A 16,601-nucleotide genomic window follows, 5' to 3' on the forward strand; every position below is an offset into this window, starting at 1 on the left:
AAAGAAAAGGAAGAAGAAAAAGAAGAAAAGAGAAGGAAGCACAAAAAGCACGAAGGAAGTTGAAGTGCGACAAAGCTATATTTGAAGATCATAAGTTCATCATGCTTTGGTTTGATTTTTGTAAGTGTGTACACACTTCAAATGCATGGTTTCACTCTCTACATCAAGCTTAGGACCCCTAGGATCCATCCAATGCAATTCAAAAGGTCCGAAAGCCCCGTTACAACCCTCTCAAAGCCCCTTTCGAGCTATTTTGACTAAGTGATATCTTTTTGAGTGCTTGTGGTGAGCTTTGAGTGAAACACTTTACACTTTGAGAGGTGACTTGAGTGAAACTTGAACTTATGTGTAGTGCTTAACGATCTTGACAAAACTGACAACATGAACCATATTTTGAGGAGAAAAATCAATTGGGCTGCATTCTTGCTTGAATTTCGGGGAGGTTGAGTATGGTTTGTGTTTGATAAGCTTGACCCTTATAGTTTTGTATGTTATCGTTCGAGTCTTCTTTTGTGTTTGTGTCTTGTACATGTTTGTGTTGTGTGTTGTGTGTTGTTTGTTGTTTTAATTATTGTGTGTTTAGAAAGTAGAGGGGAGTGACTTAAACTAGCAATTGAGTGAAAAGTCCAACCACATACTTTGGACAAGTATGATCCAAGTGTGAGGAGGTTTGATAGGCTAGTTTTCGTCACTCGGATTTGATCACTTTTCGCACTTATTAGTTGTATATTTGCATGAGAAGATGCTATTTTGGCAGGGAATGGATCATTAAGTTTGGGAGCTTCTTGATTAAGTCACGCAGAGGAAAACATGCAAGAAAGAGGGCAAAATGACAAAGAATGGAAGAAAGTGAAGGAAGAAGGCAAAGAAGACCCAAACTGGCCAAGCTGTTGGACTGGCCAGTTTGAACCTGACGGGAAAATGACTAAAGACACTTCCACACATTTGTCAAGGAAAATTCTCACTTGCTACACACACCCATATCAGTCATTGGAGAGTAAAAAAGAAGGAAAATATCTTTTATTGGATATATGTATTAAAAAGACTTAGTCACCAACCACCATCACTCATCACTTTCCTTAGTTTAGTTTTAGTTTTAGCTTTCTCTCTCTAGGAAACTTTTCTCTCTTCCTTAAGAAGAGAGATTTCAACTTCAAGGCTGCCAAGATCATTGTTCATCATGGGTTGAAGTAGTAGTAGTTTAGTAGTAGTGTTTATTTCTCTAGTTGCTTGTTCTAACTTTGGTGTACTTTTACACCTTTCTCACTCTTAATTATTGTTGGACTTGTTTTAAAAGCTTATTTCAAGTAGTAATTTCTCTAAGTGTTTGTGTATTTAATGTGCTTTAAAGTTTAGCTCTTGTTAATTTCCGGTTTTAGCTTGTTGTTTAGTTCTAGTGTTGCTTATGTTCTTGTTTTGTTAAAAATCCTTTCAAGCTTTTAAAATCAGTTACTCAAGTTAGTTTGTTTGTAGTTAAAAACGTGGAGAGAGAGTTGGAAAAGTTTCAAAAAAATCAGCCATGGTTATTGTGTGTTTTCGGTGCCTTGTCGGGTGTCATTTTCGTATGATTTGGCATGAGTTTGATGAGCTCGGTTCTTGAGTTCTTTTCCACCATGTTTAAGTGTTCTTAAGCTTTCTTTATCTTCTTCAGTCTTTATGTTTCAGCTTTTAGTTTGGTGTTTTCAATGCATGTTTAGGTAGTTTAATTGTTGATCTTGTGTTTCTCTAGCATTTTTAATTATGTAGAAGCCATCTACTCTCTTTCTCCTCCATATTTTCGTGCCTTATGATGTAGAATTAGGAGAGATATCAGCTTTTAGAATTTAAGTGAAAGGACCATTAGTTGTAGGGCTTTTATCCATTAGTTTTACACCTTGGGTAATAAGGTTTAGGAGACAACAAGTACATGCTTTCTTTTCCCTTTTGGCAGCCCTTTTAGCTTAGTTAATTCCTACACTCAACCTTCATTTACATGTGATTTAGTTTACCTTTTAGGAGTTAATTAATCTAGCCACTTTTAAGGGTCACAATCCTAGTTTTCTAGCTTTCTTTTAGGAGCCAACACTTAGTTTATTGTCCTTAGCTTTTAACTTAGTCTCTTTTGATTTCTAATCTTAGGAATGTTGATGCATGTTGCTGCTCTGTTTTTATTTTCGTTGTGTTGTAATTTTCTCGCCACCGCTTTTATTTCTCTGCTAAGTTGCCCAGTTTATCAGATTGCCCAGTCTGCGTTCCAGTTTAAATGCTTTCTTCTAATTGCATTTTATTTGCACTTTTAGTTCCCACCTTAGCTTAAGTGCTATTTACATTTCGTAGTTCAGTTCCCACCCCCAATTTTGAGTGTGTAAAGCAGCCAAAACCTTTCTTAAGTGTGGAAATGCATAACGGATGCTACCGTTCCTCGTGGGTTCGACACCCTAACTTACCATATGCTAATTAATAGTATTTTGGAAAGTGGGAACTTATAAATCTTGTTGAATAGGAAGGGACACGCGCCTACGACACGCGTGCAAAATCCCGACCTCTCACTGACATATTTGACGCACTTGAATTTGTCAAATGCATTCTTTGAAGGACAGGTTCCTATTGAAACATTGTCCTTGACCAGATTGGTTAGTCTCGGTATCTCTAGCTTGTATTACACTATCCGCCTTGAGCACCCAAATTTGGAGATGCTTGTCCAAAATTTAACAGAGCTTAGAGAGCTCTATCTTAATCGTGTCAATATCAGTTCCTCTTATGAAAGGACAAAATGGAGCCACATTATATCTTCATATTTACCCAATCTCACCACTTTGAGCTTGATTGAATGTTATTTATCTGGCCCTTTGTCTAGCTCCTTTCTACAACTCCATTCTCTTTCTATTCTTCAGCTAGATTTTAATGATCTTTCAGCAGTTTCAGCCACAGACTTGCTCGCCAGTTTTCCAAGTTTGTTCGTCTTGGATCTTTCTAACTGCGGTTTGAAGGGTTCGATTCCACCCACCTTTGCTAACCTAACCAAGCTGATTAGTGTCGATTTGTCATATAACTACTTGGCAGGCTCACTTTCTCCGACACTGTTTGAAGGTCTTTTCAATCTTTCTTATTTAGATTTGGAACATAATTCATTCTCTGGTAACATTCCCCACTCTCTCTTTGGTCTCCCTTCATTGCGGGAACTTTACCTTGGCCAAAACCAATTTAATGGCACTTTTCGATTGGACAACATTCAAAACCTTGCCAATCTTACACATTTTGGTTTATCTGACAATAACTTGTCGGTAGATGTTGGCAATTCCAATTCAAATTCTTACACATGTGTCCAACTAAAATGGTTAAGACTAGCTTCATGCAACTTGTCCCATTTTCCTGATTTCATCCAACATTTGAATATGGAAACGTTGGATCTCTCAAACAATCAAATTGGGGGGGAGATCCCTAGTTGGATTTGGGGAACACAACTTGAGTATATGGACCTCTCCTTTAATCGTCTGACATATGTGCAAAAGCCTTACCATATGTCTGCTTCTCTTAGAGAATTATACTTGCAGTCTAACCAGCTTACGGGCGAGTTGCACTTGCCCGTTCCACTTGCTTCTAATCTCGTGTACTTGTCTATTTCTAATAACAGTTTAAGTGGATCAATTCCAACCTCCCTCTGCAATGCCAAAGACTTAGATATTCTTTACTTGTCTGAAAATAAACTAAGTGGCGGCATACCCCCTTGCCTATTTGAAAACATTAGCATATTCCATATGCGGCAAAACAACATCAGCGGCATTATTCCAGACAATTTTTCTATGGATTATAAGCTGCAATATTTCAATCTTAACAATAATACTTTAGAGGGGCGGATCCCAAGGTCCTTAGAAAGATGCTGGTTGTTGAAGTTCATGGACGTCGGAAACAACAACATGAAGGACACTTTCCCATGTATGTTGTCATCGACGTTGCGTGTTCTTATCTTGAACTCCAACAAATTCCATGGGGAAGTGAGATGTCACAACAGTTGGGATTTTCTCCAAATCGTAGATATATCATCAAATCATTTCAATGGAAGTCTGGAATCTTTTAACTTCTCTGATTGGAGTGCAATGACGCTGCAGGGTGATGATGGTATTGCCATTTTTCGGAACGGATTTGTTATGACATTAAACATGAAAGGGATGAATTTAGAGCTTAATGGTATTTGGAACGACTTTAGTATCATTGATTTATCTTCCAATAATTTCCAAGGAGAGATACCAAATGTAATTGGTAATCTAACTTCACTTCATAATCTCAATTTCTCGCACAATGCCCTCAACGGAAACATTCCAAGGTCATTTGGTCAGTTAAGTCATCTCGAATCACTCGACCTCTCTGGAAACCAACTAACCGGGCCAATACCGATGGAGCTTGGAGAGCTCACATTCCTTGAAGTCTTGAACTTGTCACACAATAAGCTGGTCGGAATGATCCCAAATGGCCATCAGTTTCAAACATTCAGCTGATCGCTTTGAAGGAAATCCCAGCCTATGTGGTTTCCCTCTCAACAAAAGCTGCAGTCCTACTGATGACAACGACACGCGAGTACATGAAGAAGTGGAGGAGAAGAAGGAGATTGAGTGGGAATACGTATCAGCTGCACTTGGATACGTTGTGGGTGTTGGGATCGTTGTGTGGCTACTTCTATTTTGCAAAAGATTCAGAGAGAAATACTTCGGCAAAATAGAAGAAGTTGTTGAAGACGTATTCATTGCCAGAGACATGAGAAGAAGGCGTGCAAGAATGCAAGCCAGGAGGCAATTGTGATTTCTTCACAAGCAGTTTCTATTTGGTAAGTTTATTAATGCATGTGTAGTTATTGACATTGTTTGTTAATGTTGTGTCTGTGAGTTTTGGTCTAAATAATTGCAGTATGAGCCGAGAGGTAGAGGCTGAACTCCTGGGCTCGCCTAATCCGTCAAGGGCCGTTGCCAGACCTCGTTGTCAAGTTCAATGACCGCATCTTCTCCAGGATTCTGTTTAGTTGCTTTCCTTGTTTACCCTTTAATTTTGGTATTTTCAATACTATTAGTCGTCATTCTGGGTTTTCTTTGTCGGTTCTTTCCCAGAATATAAAAGAGAGTCGAACCGCATAGGATTAGATAAGTATAAAGAGGTCTATTCTACTTTTATCCCAATTAATAAATACAATTCCTCCACCCCAAGATCGCCTCTTGCAATCATCAATCACACTACATGAATACAGACTGTGAAAGGAAGCAATCATGGATCACACAAATGATAGCAATTAACTTAAAATCAAATTCCGTAACCCTAGTGATTCAAATTATTCTACAACCAATCACTTGTGATGTTCCTCAATAGCTCAGCAAGATTAGGATTGTCAAATTAGAGCATAAGAGATCAATTTTGCAGAAAGAAATTTGATTATCAACAAATGGATAAATGATTGTTCGTTATAATCCTTCAGCAGAAGAGATAGACTTTTCTTCAAAAATACAAATAAATAATGCTTTCATATTACTCCTTTAGCAAAATGTGGGCATGGCCCAACTCACAGATATGGTTAGAGACTGAGTAAACCACAGTTAAACCCAATCCAAAATAAGGCTTATCCTAAGCCCACGAGACAACCAAATAATTTAAGTCAGGGAGATTGGGCTGGATCAATGGGCCAAATGGGGGAATTTGGGCCAGTCCGCATGTCCTAAATCTTGTGAAACCTCAAAGACATGGCTTGATGATGGAAACAGAGGAATTTGTATGTATAAAATATCTGAAGTCATTATTGTATAGTATAACTAAAGCATGAAATTCGTCTTTCTGAGATTGTTGTTTCGACTAGGGCTAAAAAACATTTCAAAATAATCTGAACTTTTACACAAATTAATATGCAAATAGATATTAATAGCAAAAATTGAAAGTAAGTATATCATCAAAGTATAAAATACGTCGTGAAACGTGGAGTCAATCCACTATATCACTAGTCAACTAAAATTTCCTTTGGTTTCTCTAGTGGTAAACCACAAAAAAATCTTCTTAACATGTCATTGAAAGATTTGTCCAATTAGGACAATAATAGTGAATAAGAAAAGATTTTATAAAGAAAATGATAGTATCATATCGTCGTTATGCAATAAGAATAAATAAATAAAAATACTAGTACATAATTATATATGTAAATAATGCCTCTAAAATTTAAATAAAAGTGAATTATATTTTAAAATTTATTTTTATTATTAATTTTACTATTTTATAGCAATAAAAAAGAGATGACATGAAAGATTTATGACAAATTTACGTACGACATGATTTTTAGTTTGATTTAAAAACAAATATGCAATATTCAATAAAAAAAATGCAATTCTACAAAAAAAAATCGTTATTTAGTGACGGATAATCACTAATCAGTGAAATTTGTTCACTAAACAGGATTAGTGACAGATAAAGTATTGACAGATCCGTCGATGCAAGCTTGTCACTACAAAACGTTAGTGACAGAATTTTTCGTCACTAAAGTTACTAACCCAACAAACGACAAGAAAACATATGCGGCTGCCATAGTAAGTTTGTATTAGTGACGGACTAATATGTCACTAATTAGTGACTGAGGCTTTTCAATCATTTTCACTAGTTAAAGTGTTATCGGAAGCCGTCACTAATTAGCATTTTTTTAAGCATTTATATTATAAATTATATCTTAAATCTCTAGATATTTAATTTGAAAAGTTAGTTGTTTTTTATATTATTATAGAAATTCTAGTATGTTACTCCTACATATTACTAGTAACTTATTTTATATTAATTAATATTTATGAACCTATTTCGTTTTCATTTATCTAGCCAGCTTTATGAAAATCACAATACTTACATATCCCTTTTGCCGCATTAGCAACTAAATTGTTATGACCAATTCAAAGTTCTAATGTCATAATTTAACACCAAAGGATTTTGCTTGGCTAAGAATATTATAGGTAAGTGATATTATAGCCACATATCACTTCTGTCATTTTCTTCAAATCCAAATCATCGTAGGCCTAGCTACTTGTGGAATTTTCTTTTTTGCAATTTCCTACTTTAGATGACACCTTCTTAAAATTGAAACATTACTTATAGCTATGTTTTCTCTCTCTTACTTTAAATAATCCACTTAACTCATAAAACAATACCAGTTAAATTTTTTTTTCTCTCTCTTACTTTATATAATCCACTTACTCACAAAACAACACTATATAAAATCTCATGTTGAATAAAAAATGTTCCACATAGAATGAGACAGCTACATTATTTGATTAGCACTTTGAGGACCTTAAGTCAACTCAGTGGAGGTTTGAAAACCAAATCTCACTTCTACTCCCTCCGTCCCAGATAATATGGGACACTTTGACCCGGCACGGGCTTTAAGAAATCTAATGGAAAGTGAGTTGAAAAAGTTGGTGGGATGTGGGTCCTACTCTTAAAGTATTAGTTTTATAATAAAATGTGAGTAGGAATGAGTTAATGGAATATGGGGTCCACTACCAAAAATGATAAAAGTGAAGTGAAACAAATTATGTGGGACGGTCCGAAATGGAATATTGGGTCAAATTATTTAGGACGGAGGGAGTATCATTTTCTTCGCATTCAAATCATACACGTCTACTTGTGGAATTACTATTTGGTAGACTTTTCCAAACCCCAACAACGCTCGAATTCAATAAGCAATGAAAAAAAAAATAATTTCATTTTCACGAGTGATAAATGTAGTGACTTTATACATGCTTTTTGAAGAACCAGAATTGAAATAAATATAGAGTAAAATATAAAAATAATGATAAGTGGTGGGTTTAAAAAGACATCCAAGTAAACTGTGATTGTCTATTTAAACACACGTTAATTCACCTATTTCATTTGTATACAAAAACAGAATTATCAATATCTTCTTTCACAATGCTTTCAAACTTCTTGTTGTTCAGCATACTGATTTCTTCCTTCATCTTCACTACTCATTCCTATAATAACAAATGTCTTCGCCATCAGGAGATCTTGTTGCTACAACTCAAGGATGAGTTGATCTCGTTTCCTCTGTTTCAACAAAACTCGTACGATGGAATGAAAGTGATGCGTGCTGCAAATGGCCCGGTGTGGAATGTGATGCTTCTGGCTACGTCATCAGTTTGCAGCTCGATGAGGAGGCCATATCTGATGGAATTGGGGATTCGTCGAGTTTCTTCAAATTTAAATATCTGCGGGAGCTTAGCCTCGCCCTTAATCACATGAGCTACTACACTGATCGCATTCCAAAAGGTATTGGCAATCTGACTTATTTGACACACTTGGATTTGTCATATGTTAGTTTTGGTGGGCAGCTTCCTTCTGAAATTTTATCCTTAAAGAGGTTGGCTTATCTTGATATCTCCAGCTACCTTAAATCATTAGTTCTTGAGAACCCAAATTTGGAGATGCTTGTCCAAAATCTAACAGGGCTTAGAGAGCTCTATCTTGACGGTGTCAACATCACTTCCTCTGAGGAAAGGAGAAAATGGAGCCACATTATATCATCATATATACCCAACCTCACCTCTTTAGGCTTGTCTTCTTTTGATCTACTTGGCCCTCTGGCTAAGTCATTCACGCAACTCCATTCCCTCTCGATTCTTCAACTATCCTTCAACGATCTTTCAGCAGTAGCAGTTCTGGACTTGTTCAATTTTCCGAATCTGACTTACTTGATTCTTATGCGCTGCAATTTGAATGGTTCTATTCCATCCACCTTTGCCAACCTCACCAAGCTGATTTATATCGATTTGTCTGCCAACTCTTTGACCGGCTCACTTTCCTCTACATCGTTTGAAGGTCTTTCCAATCTCACTCATCTGGATTTGGGGTCCAATTCATTCTCTGGTGACATTCCCCACTCTCTCTATGCTCTCCCTTCATTGTTGCTACTTTATCTTGGAGACAACCAATTTAGTGGCACTTTTCAACTCGACAGCTTGCAAAGCCTTGCCAATAATCTTACAAACCATGTCTGTAGATGTTGGCAGTGGGAACTCAAGTTCATACGAACGTCTCCCATTAAAACAGCTATACCTAGCTTCATGCAACTTGTCCGAATTTCCATATTTAATCAAGCATATGGATCTGGAGGAATTGATCCTCTCAAACAATCGTATTGCAAGTGGGATACCAAGTTGGATTTGGGGAACACAACTTGATACTTTATACCTCTCATCTAATCTTGTAACGGGTCTGCAAAAGCCTTATCATATCCCTGCTTCTCTAGGAATCCTAGACTTAGGCTCTAATCAGTTGAAGGGTGAGTTGGAGCTGTCCATTCCTCCAGAATCTACACTCTGGTCCTTGTCTCTTAATAATAACAGTTTAAGTGGATCAATTCCAACCTTCCTCTCTAATGTCACAAACATCGAATATCTTGACTTGTCTGACAACAAATTAAGTGGCGCCATCCCCCTTGGCCTACTTGAAAATGTTGGAGTGATTGATTTGAAGCGAAACAACATCAGCGGTAACATTCCAGATATTGTTTCTATGGAGTGTACGCATTTGGAGCTTAGTAATAATAATTTAGAAGGAAAGATCCCAAAGTCCCTTGAAAGGTGTGATTCGTTAGGATTCATGAATGTTGGGTACAACAGCATCGATGACACATTCCCATGCATGTTATGAAGGGGTTGGCAGCAGAAGCGCTAGGTAATCATAAATCATTACATAATAATTCTGATCTATTTAGCAGATTATTTAGACAAATTCTATTCGCGCAATTATCACATGTATCATGCTCACAACTCAAATAAATCATGCTTTAAATTAATTGAAACCTAAAACATGCTTTTCTACGGTTTAGCCATTATACCTTGATGATTCTCCAAAGAATCGAAGATGGCTAGCGCCTTCTCCACGTGAACATCTTTAGTGCAAAACTACGGATCTTCTGACTGGTTCCTGGACTGTAAACTGATATTAGGGTGGGCTGATCTCACCCGGTATACTAGGACTTAAATAAAGAAGACAGAAATCCTATCCCACAAAGGAGAAAAATTCGACCACTCCTAGGAATAGAGGAAGGGGGGCAAAATTTTTTAGTAAAAGCAAGTCTCTTTTCTGTCTCCTTTATTCTCCTATTTATAATAAGTCACATATTGGGCCCAGACAGGGATCTATGGAAGAACTTTGGATATGGGCTCCTCCAATTAGCTTTTTACTAATTAAATTAAACCCAATTTAATATAAGCTTAAAATTGGAATATTACGAGCAGCCACTACAGAAGTAATATTGCACTCCCCATCCAAATCCAAAATTACAAGTACTTCGGGTTTCCAAAAAATTAATATTTATTTCCCGTGCTTAAGATAGAAACATCCATTAATTAATTATTGTCTGCTATGGACTTAAAAATAATTAATATCTTATTTGTTCCAAGAGATGACTCAGCAAGAAAATCTTATTTATTATTCATAGAGTAATTACATTCCAACTAGCTAGGTTCGAATAATAAAACCTTATTTCAAGCTTCTCTTGAGGATGTTATCAAACGAGACTCACCTCGCGCACGATTCAACATAATAGCAATCCTAGCACCGTAGATATTAATCACCACTACCCAATATACCAGAGGCTTATTGGGTTGCGAAAAACCCGCACCATTTGGTAAGTCAAAGTAGTGAATAATCAATACCGTATGCTCAATGCTAACGTACATTGATTGAGAAATAATTTACGCGACCTCGTCTTTCGAGTAGATAGCATAAAGGCTGTCACCATTTGTTAGATCCATTCGGTGCTATACCACAACAACGTCATCTTATTTCAGTAAGGCTTAGAAATAATCGGACTGACATTGCAACCTTTCACGATAGGTAGTCTAAGCCTATCTAGGTTGTGAAATTATTCTTTTTCTTTGTTTAGAACTGACCGTGTTACCTTAAAGTGAACGACGCCCACAACCGGTCTACTAAAACAAGGACTTAGACTTTGTTAAGTTACTTATACATTTAAACATGCAATAAACATCCATTAAATGTAAAACATAACAACATTATGACAAAAATAATCTGTTTATTCCTTTGGAAAATAAAATAAGAGTTTCAACAGTATTCAATCACTCGAAAGGTGATTTCTAGTATACAAACTCTAACAATCTCCCACTTATACTCAAAACAGCTTTCGAGTATACAAAAAAATGTGCACTACGTCTAATTCTCCCACTTATACTGAAAGCGAGTTGAGGTCTCGAGCGAGTCGAACTCCCATCCCTTCCACATGGCACTCGAACGGTTTGACCGCCAATGCCTTAGTAAAAGGATCGCCGAGGTTGTTCTCTGACGCAATCTTGACCACTTGTATGTCTCCTCTCTGCACTATATCTCTGATGATATGATACTTACTCTCAATGTGTTTGCTCGCTTTGTGAGCTCTTGGTTCCATCGAATTAGCCACAACACCAGAATTGTCACAATAAATAGTGATGCTCTTGGGCAGATTCGTAACCACACCTAAGTCCATAAAGAAGTTCTTGAGCCATACTGCCTCTTTTGCAGCCTCCGAAGCGGCCACATATTCGGCTTCCATGGTAGAGTCTGCAATGCATTTCTGCTTTACACTCTTCCAAATCACAGCTCCACCTCCTAAGGTAAACACATAGCCAGAAGTAGATTTCCTCGAGTCTTGATCAGCTTGAAAATCTGAATCAGTATACCCCAAAGGATAGAACTTGCCTGCTTTGTAAACTAGAACATAGTCCATAGTCCGTTTAAGGTACTTGGGTATGATCTTTACTGCAGTCCAATGTCCTTGGCCAGGGTTTGACTGATATCTTGCTACCATGCCAACAACAAAGCAAATATTAGGTCTTGTACAAAGCATAGCATACATGAGACTACCAACTGCCGAAGCGTATGGTATCCTTCTCATCTCAGCTATCTCTCAGTTGTTGTCTTAGGAGACATCTCTTGAGATAAATGAATGCCATGTCTAAAAGGTAAGAAACCTTTCTTGGCATCTTGCATGCTAAAACGGCTAAGTACAGTGTCGATGTAGGGTTCTTGGGATAAGCACAACATCATTTTCTCACGATCCCTGAGGACCTTGATACCTAGAATGTGTCCCGCATCTCCCATATCCTTCATCTCGAACTGGTTTGACAACCAAGTTCGTACCGATGACAACATCTTTTTATTGTTTCCAATTAGAAGAATGTCATCTACATATAAAACTAAGAACACCACATTCCCTTTCTCAACCTTCTTGTACACGCAGCTCTCGTTAGGGCATTTTTCGAATCCAAACTTGTGAACAGTTTGATCGAAGCACTGATTCCACGATCTAGATGCTTGCTTGAGGCCATAAATGGCCTTCTTAAGCTTCCAAACCATGTGCTCTTTTCCCTTCACGGCATAACCCTCGGGTTGTTCCATGTAGATGGTCTCCTCAAGACTACCGTTCAAGAACGCAGTCTTAACGTCCATCTGCCATACATCCCAATCCATATAAGCTGCTATAGACAATAGAATCCAGATCGATTTGAGCATGACCACTGGGGAGAAGGTCTCGTCCTAATCGACACCTTCCTTTTGGGTATACCCCTTAGCCACCAGTCTTGCCTTAAAGACTTTAACTCGTCCATCGGGTCCACGTTTACGCTTATATATCCACTTGCTCTCAATGGCAGTACAGCCTTCGGGTAGGACGGACAAATCATAGAAGTCTTTGTCTATCATAGATTGTAGTTCCGAATCCATTGCTTTTACCCATTCGCAATGATCGAATTCCGCCCACGCCTCTGCAAAGTTCCAGGGATCTAGTACATTGCTGTCCGAGGAGTGATCCATGGATTCCCCCAAACCAATGTACCTATCGGGCTCATGAGAGACCCTCCCACTGCGGCGCGGCACTACAACATTAGGTGTAGAAGTTGAAGGTTCGGGAATTGGTTGTTACAATAGGTACTTGTTCTTGGTTAATGGAACTTATGACTGAAGTGAGCTCTTCAAGAGCTACCTCACTGGGTTTATGATTCATAACAAAGTCTTCCTCTAAGAATGTCGCGTGAGTACTCACTATGACTTTCTTGGCTCGGACACTATAGAATTCATAGGATTTCGAACCTTTGGGGTACCCTATAAACAAACATACCTCTGTCCTTGAGCCCAACTTAGTTGGATCCTTTTCTAAAACATGAGCTGGACACCCCCATATCTTGAGATTTTCTAGATTGGGCTTGCGCCCAGTCCACAACTCATATGGAGTGGCAGGAACAGATTTTGATGGTAAATTGTCGAAAATATGACTCACGGAAAGCAAGGCATGTCCCCAAAACGAAATAGGCAGTCGTGCATAACTCATTATCGATCGGACCATGTTCAACAAGGTCCTATTCCTTTCAGCTACGCCATTCTGCTGGGGTGTGCCCGGCGCAGTCAGTTGGGATTCAATTCCCTCTACCAATAAGTAGTCCTAAAACTCGGCACTGAGGTACTCGCCTCCGCGATCAGATCGCAGGCATTTGATACGTTTTCCATGATGTGTCTCGGCATAAGCCTTAAACTCCTTGAACTTGTCAAAAGCTTCAGACTTAAAGCGCATCAAATAAACATATCCGACTTTCGAGTAATCATCAATAAAGGTGATGAAATAGCGAAACCGCCTCTTGCCTCGGTTGACATTGGTCCACACACATCAGTATGAACGAGTTCTAGTGCTTTCTTGGCCCTATTACCTTTCACCCTAAAAGGTCTCTTAGTCATCTTGCCTTCCAAGCAGGATGCACACGTAGAAAATGACGCTGTGTCTAGACCTCTAAGAAGGTCTTGGTCCACTAGAGTTTGAATCCTTCTTTGGTTGGCATGACAAAGTCTTAGGTGCCATAAGTACGTTTCGTTCATTGAACTTGAAGGTTGTTTCCTTTTCTTTGAAACTTTCGACGCATTATTGAGTTGTAATTTGAGATTATTAAATTGTGTAGATATGATTGTGTACAGATTGTTTTCCATGATACAACGACAGATATAAGAACCATCTTTCTTTATAACACAACTGTCATTGAAAGAAATCGAATATCCATCAAAAACCGATTTAGAAACTGAAATTAAATTTCTTCTAAATGAAGGTATCAACAAAACATTCTTCAAAACCAAAAATCTATCACTACTAAAACGCAAATAAACGTCTCCCACTGCTACGACCGCCACTTTAGTAGCGTCGCCCAGCTGGACTTTGATCTCTCCATCATATAGTCGTCTTGTCACCTGCATTAAGTCAGGATCAAAACAAATATGATCAGTTGCTCCAGTGTCAATAACCCAAGTATGAAATGAAGTTGAAGCTAAACAAGATTCGACAACAAAAGCTTGGTGCATACCTGTAGCCTTACCCTTTTTAGGGCAGTCTGGCTTCCATTGCCCCTTCTCTCCACACTTGAAACACTTTCCGGTTTGCTTCTTTCCCGACCTCCTCTTTTTCTTTCCCTTAGCTTCCTTAGGTGCAACCTGGTTCGTCACTTTCTTCTTTCCCGCGCCAGGCCTAGGGCCAGAGGAACGATGTGATGAACTAACCATCGCAGCCTTAGCTTGGTTCATGAGATCCTCTGCCGACTGAAGTTCAGTCAACAACTCAGCCAAGGTGTAATTCCTTTTGTTCATCTCAAAGTTGAGCTTGAACTGCTGGAAGCTAGGAGGCAGACTCAGAAGGATAATAGTAACTTGGGACTCGGCATCAATGACGCCTCCTGATGAGTCTCGTTCTAAACCTTGGTTACTGTCAGTATAACGTGCTTTATTGGATAATATCTGCAAAATAGTTGTTAAAGTGTGCAGGTTGAGGTACTAAATCAGGAGGAAAGGATCAGAAGAAATTCGAGTGAAAAAGCAGCAAAAAGTGTGCAACTGGCCAGTATGAGCAGAAAAAGTGCAAACTGGCAATTATGGGCAGAAAAGGTGCAAACTGACTAGGATGGATGCTACGGAACTGGACACGAGAAGGAAGGACTTGCTTGGAACAATCAACTACTAAAGAGGGAGAAAAAGGAATAAGGGTAGCAAAGCCACGAAAAAGAAAAAAAAATAAGAATAAAATGGAGAAAATGGCATGGAAAAAGTATCCGGACCACACAAAAAAAAAGGGAAGAAGGAATAAGGATGACGAAGCCACAAAGGATGTCTACTGACCAGTTGGAGGCCAAATCGTGAAAATCATCAAGCCAAGCAAGAAAAGAAGCCAAGCGCCCGAATACACACAGCTCCTCCGCATCAGAATAAAGTAGTGTTATTTTGAACCTTAGAGCCTTAGGAACATCCACCCCAAACGTTACAAGCCCAAAGCCCCGTTCCAAGCCAATAAAGACCCTTAGGAGTTGCGCGTGAGATCTAAGTCCGAAGCATCTGTGGTTCAGCGTTTTGAGAGAAATAGTTGTAACATCCTTGGTGAGGAATGAGTGGCTGAGCGAATCTATTGTTTGGCCAAGGGTTTGGGTAATCTTGACGAGCAGATATACTGGCTATGAAGGAAAAGGGGGGCGACGGAACTTCGAGGCTGCTTACAGCCGGATTGAACTCAAACTTGAAGGGAAGAATGGTTGAAAATATAGCCTATTCAATGTGTTTTAATGTGTTTTCGTTTATGTGTAATTTTTCTTTTAGTGTTTTTTCTATTTGCGTCAAGCTTTTTAGAGTGTTGCGTCTTTTGTTCTTTATAGTTTAGGTCGGTCAGGGGAGGTAACCAGGCTTGCGAACTCAACTCATTATTTTTATTTGGCTTGTTTCTTCATACTTGAGGACAAGTATGTGTTAAGTGTGAGCAGTTTGATGAGTCTCGTTCTAAGCCTTGGTTACTGGTCAGTATAACGTGCTTTATTGGATAATATATGCAAAATAGTTGCTAAAGTGTGCAGGTTGAGGTACTAAATCAGGAGGAAAGGATCAGAAGAAATTCGAGTGAAAAAGCAGCAAAAAGTGTGCAACTGGCCAGTATGAGCAGAAAAAGTGCAAACTGGACAATTATGGGCAGAAAAGGTGCAAACTGGCCAGGATGGATGCTACGGAACTGGACACGAGAAGGAAGGACTTGCTTGGAACAATCAACTACTAAAGAGGGGGAAAATTGTCATTTCGCATGAAGAGGCAGCCCTAGAAATTAGGGCAAGCCACCCTATAAATAGGAGTTGAACATAAGGAAGAATAACTTTTGACTTATCACTTTATCATGACTTTTATCATCACTTTGAGAACACTTTTTGGGAGAATAGCTCCATTAGCTCTAAGTTCCACTCTCTAAATCCAGCAGCCTGCCATGAAGATTCCGGCCACCAGCCGGCGGGGAGTCATTGATGCACTTTTTATTTGCACTATAAATACCTGCAAGTATACATAGTAGGTATAGTATAACAAAAGGTTAGTACCGGGTATCGAACACGGGGAAGATGTACACAAAGTGTCTATCCTCTACTAGAACTCAATTACTATCTGGAGAAACAAGAATTTTTGGAAACTTTTGAAAACAATAAATATTAAAAACAGTAAACAATTAAATGCAAGCAAATCACGGAGAGAAAAGTATAGAGATAAGGGGAATTCCAGGGATGTGCTTTCGCTTTTATGGTTATACAAATTCCAAACTACAATACCCTAGCACAGTT

At 38.5% G+C, this 16,601-nt stretch overlaps 1 protein-coding gene and 1 pseudogene across 1 annotated transcript; both read left to right on the plus strand.

The window, feature by feature from the left end:
- Positions 1 to 3,374: 3,374 nt before the first annotated feature.
- LOC125190231 (receptor-like protein 34) lies at positions 3,375 to 4,475 on the plus strand. The gene has a single exon (XM_048087478.1). The coding sequence runs from the start codon at positions 3,375 to 3,377 to the stop codon at positions 4,473 to 4,475; it is 1,101 nt and encodes a 366-aa protein (XP_047943435.1).
- A 3,424-nt stretch (positions 4,476 to 7,899) lies between these two features.
- The window catches only part of LOC125190239, a 16,261-nt pseudogene continuing 7,559 nt past the window's right edge, over positions 7,900 to 16,601 (plus strand).

The sequence above is a fragment of the Salvia hispanica genome, chromosome 1 (assembly GCF_023119035.1).
Source record: "Salvia hispanica cultivar TCC Black 2014 chromosome 1, UniMelb_Shisp_WGS_1.0, whole genome shotgun sequence".
In the NCBI taxonomy this organism is placed as follows: domain Eukaryota; kingdom Viridiplantae; phylum Streptophyta; class Magnoliopsida; order Lamiales; family Lamiaceae; genus Salvia; species Salvia hispanica.

Excerpts from the sequence above, each read along its gene's own strand:
- LOC125190231 (XM_048087478.1), top strand. The coding sequence starts at position 3,375 with ATGGAAACGTTGGATCTCTCAAACAATCAAATTGGGGGGGAGATCCCT.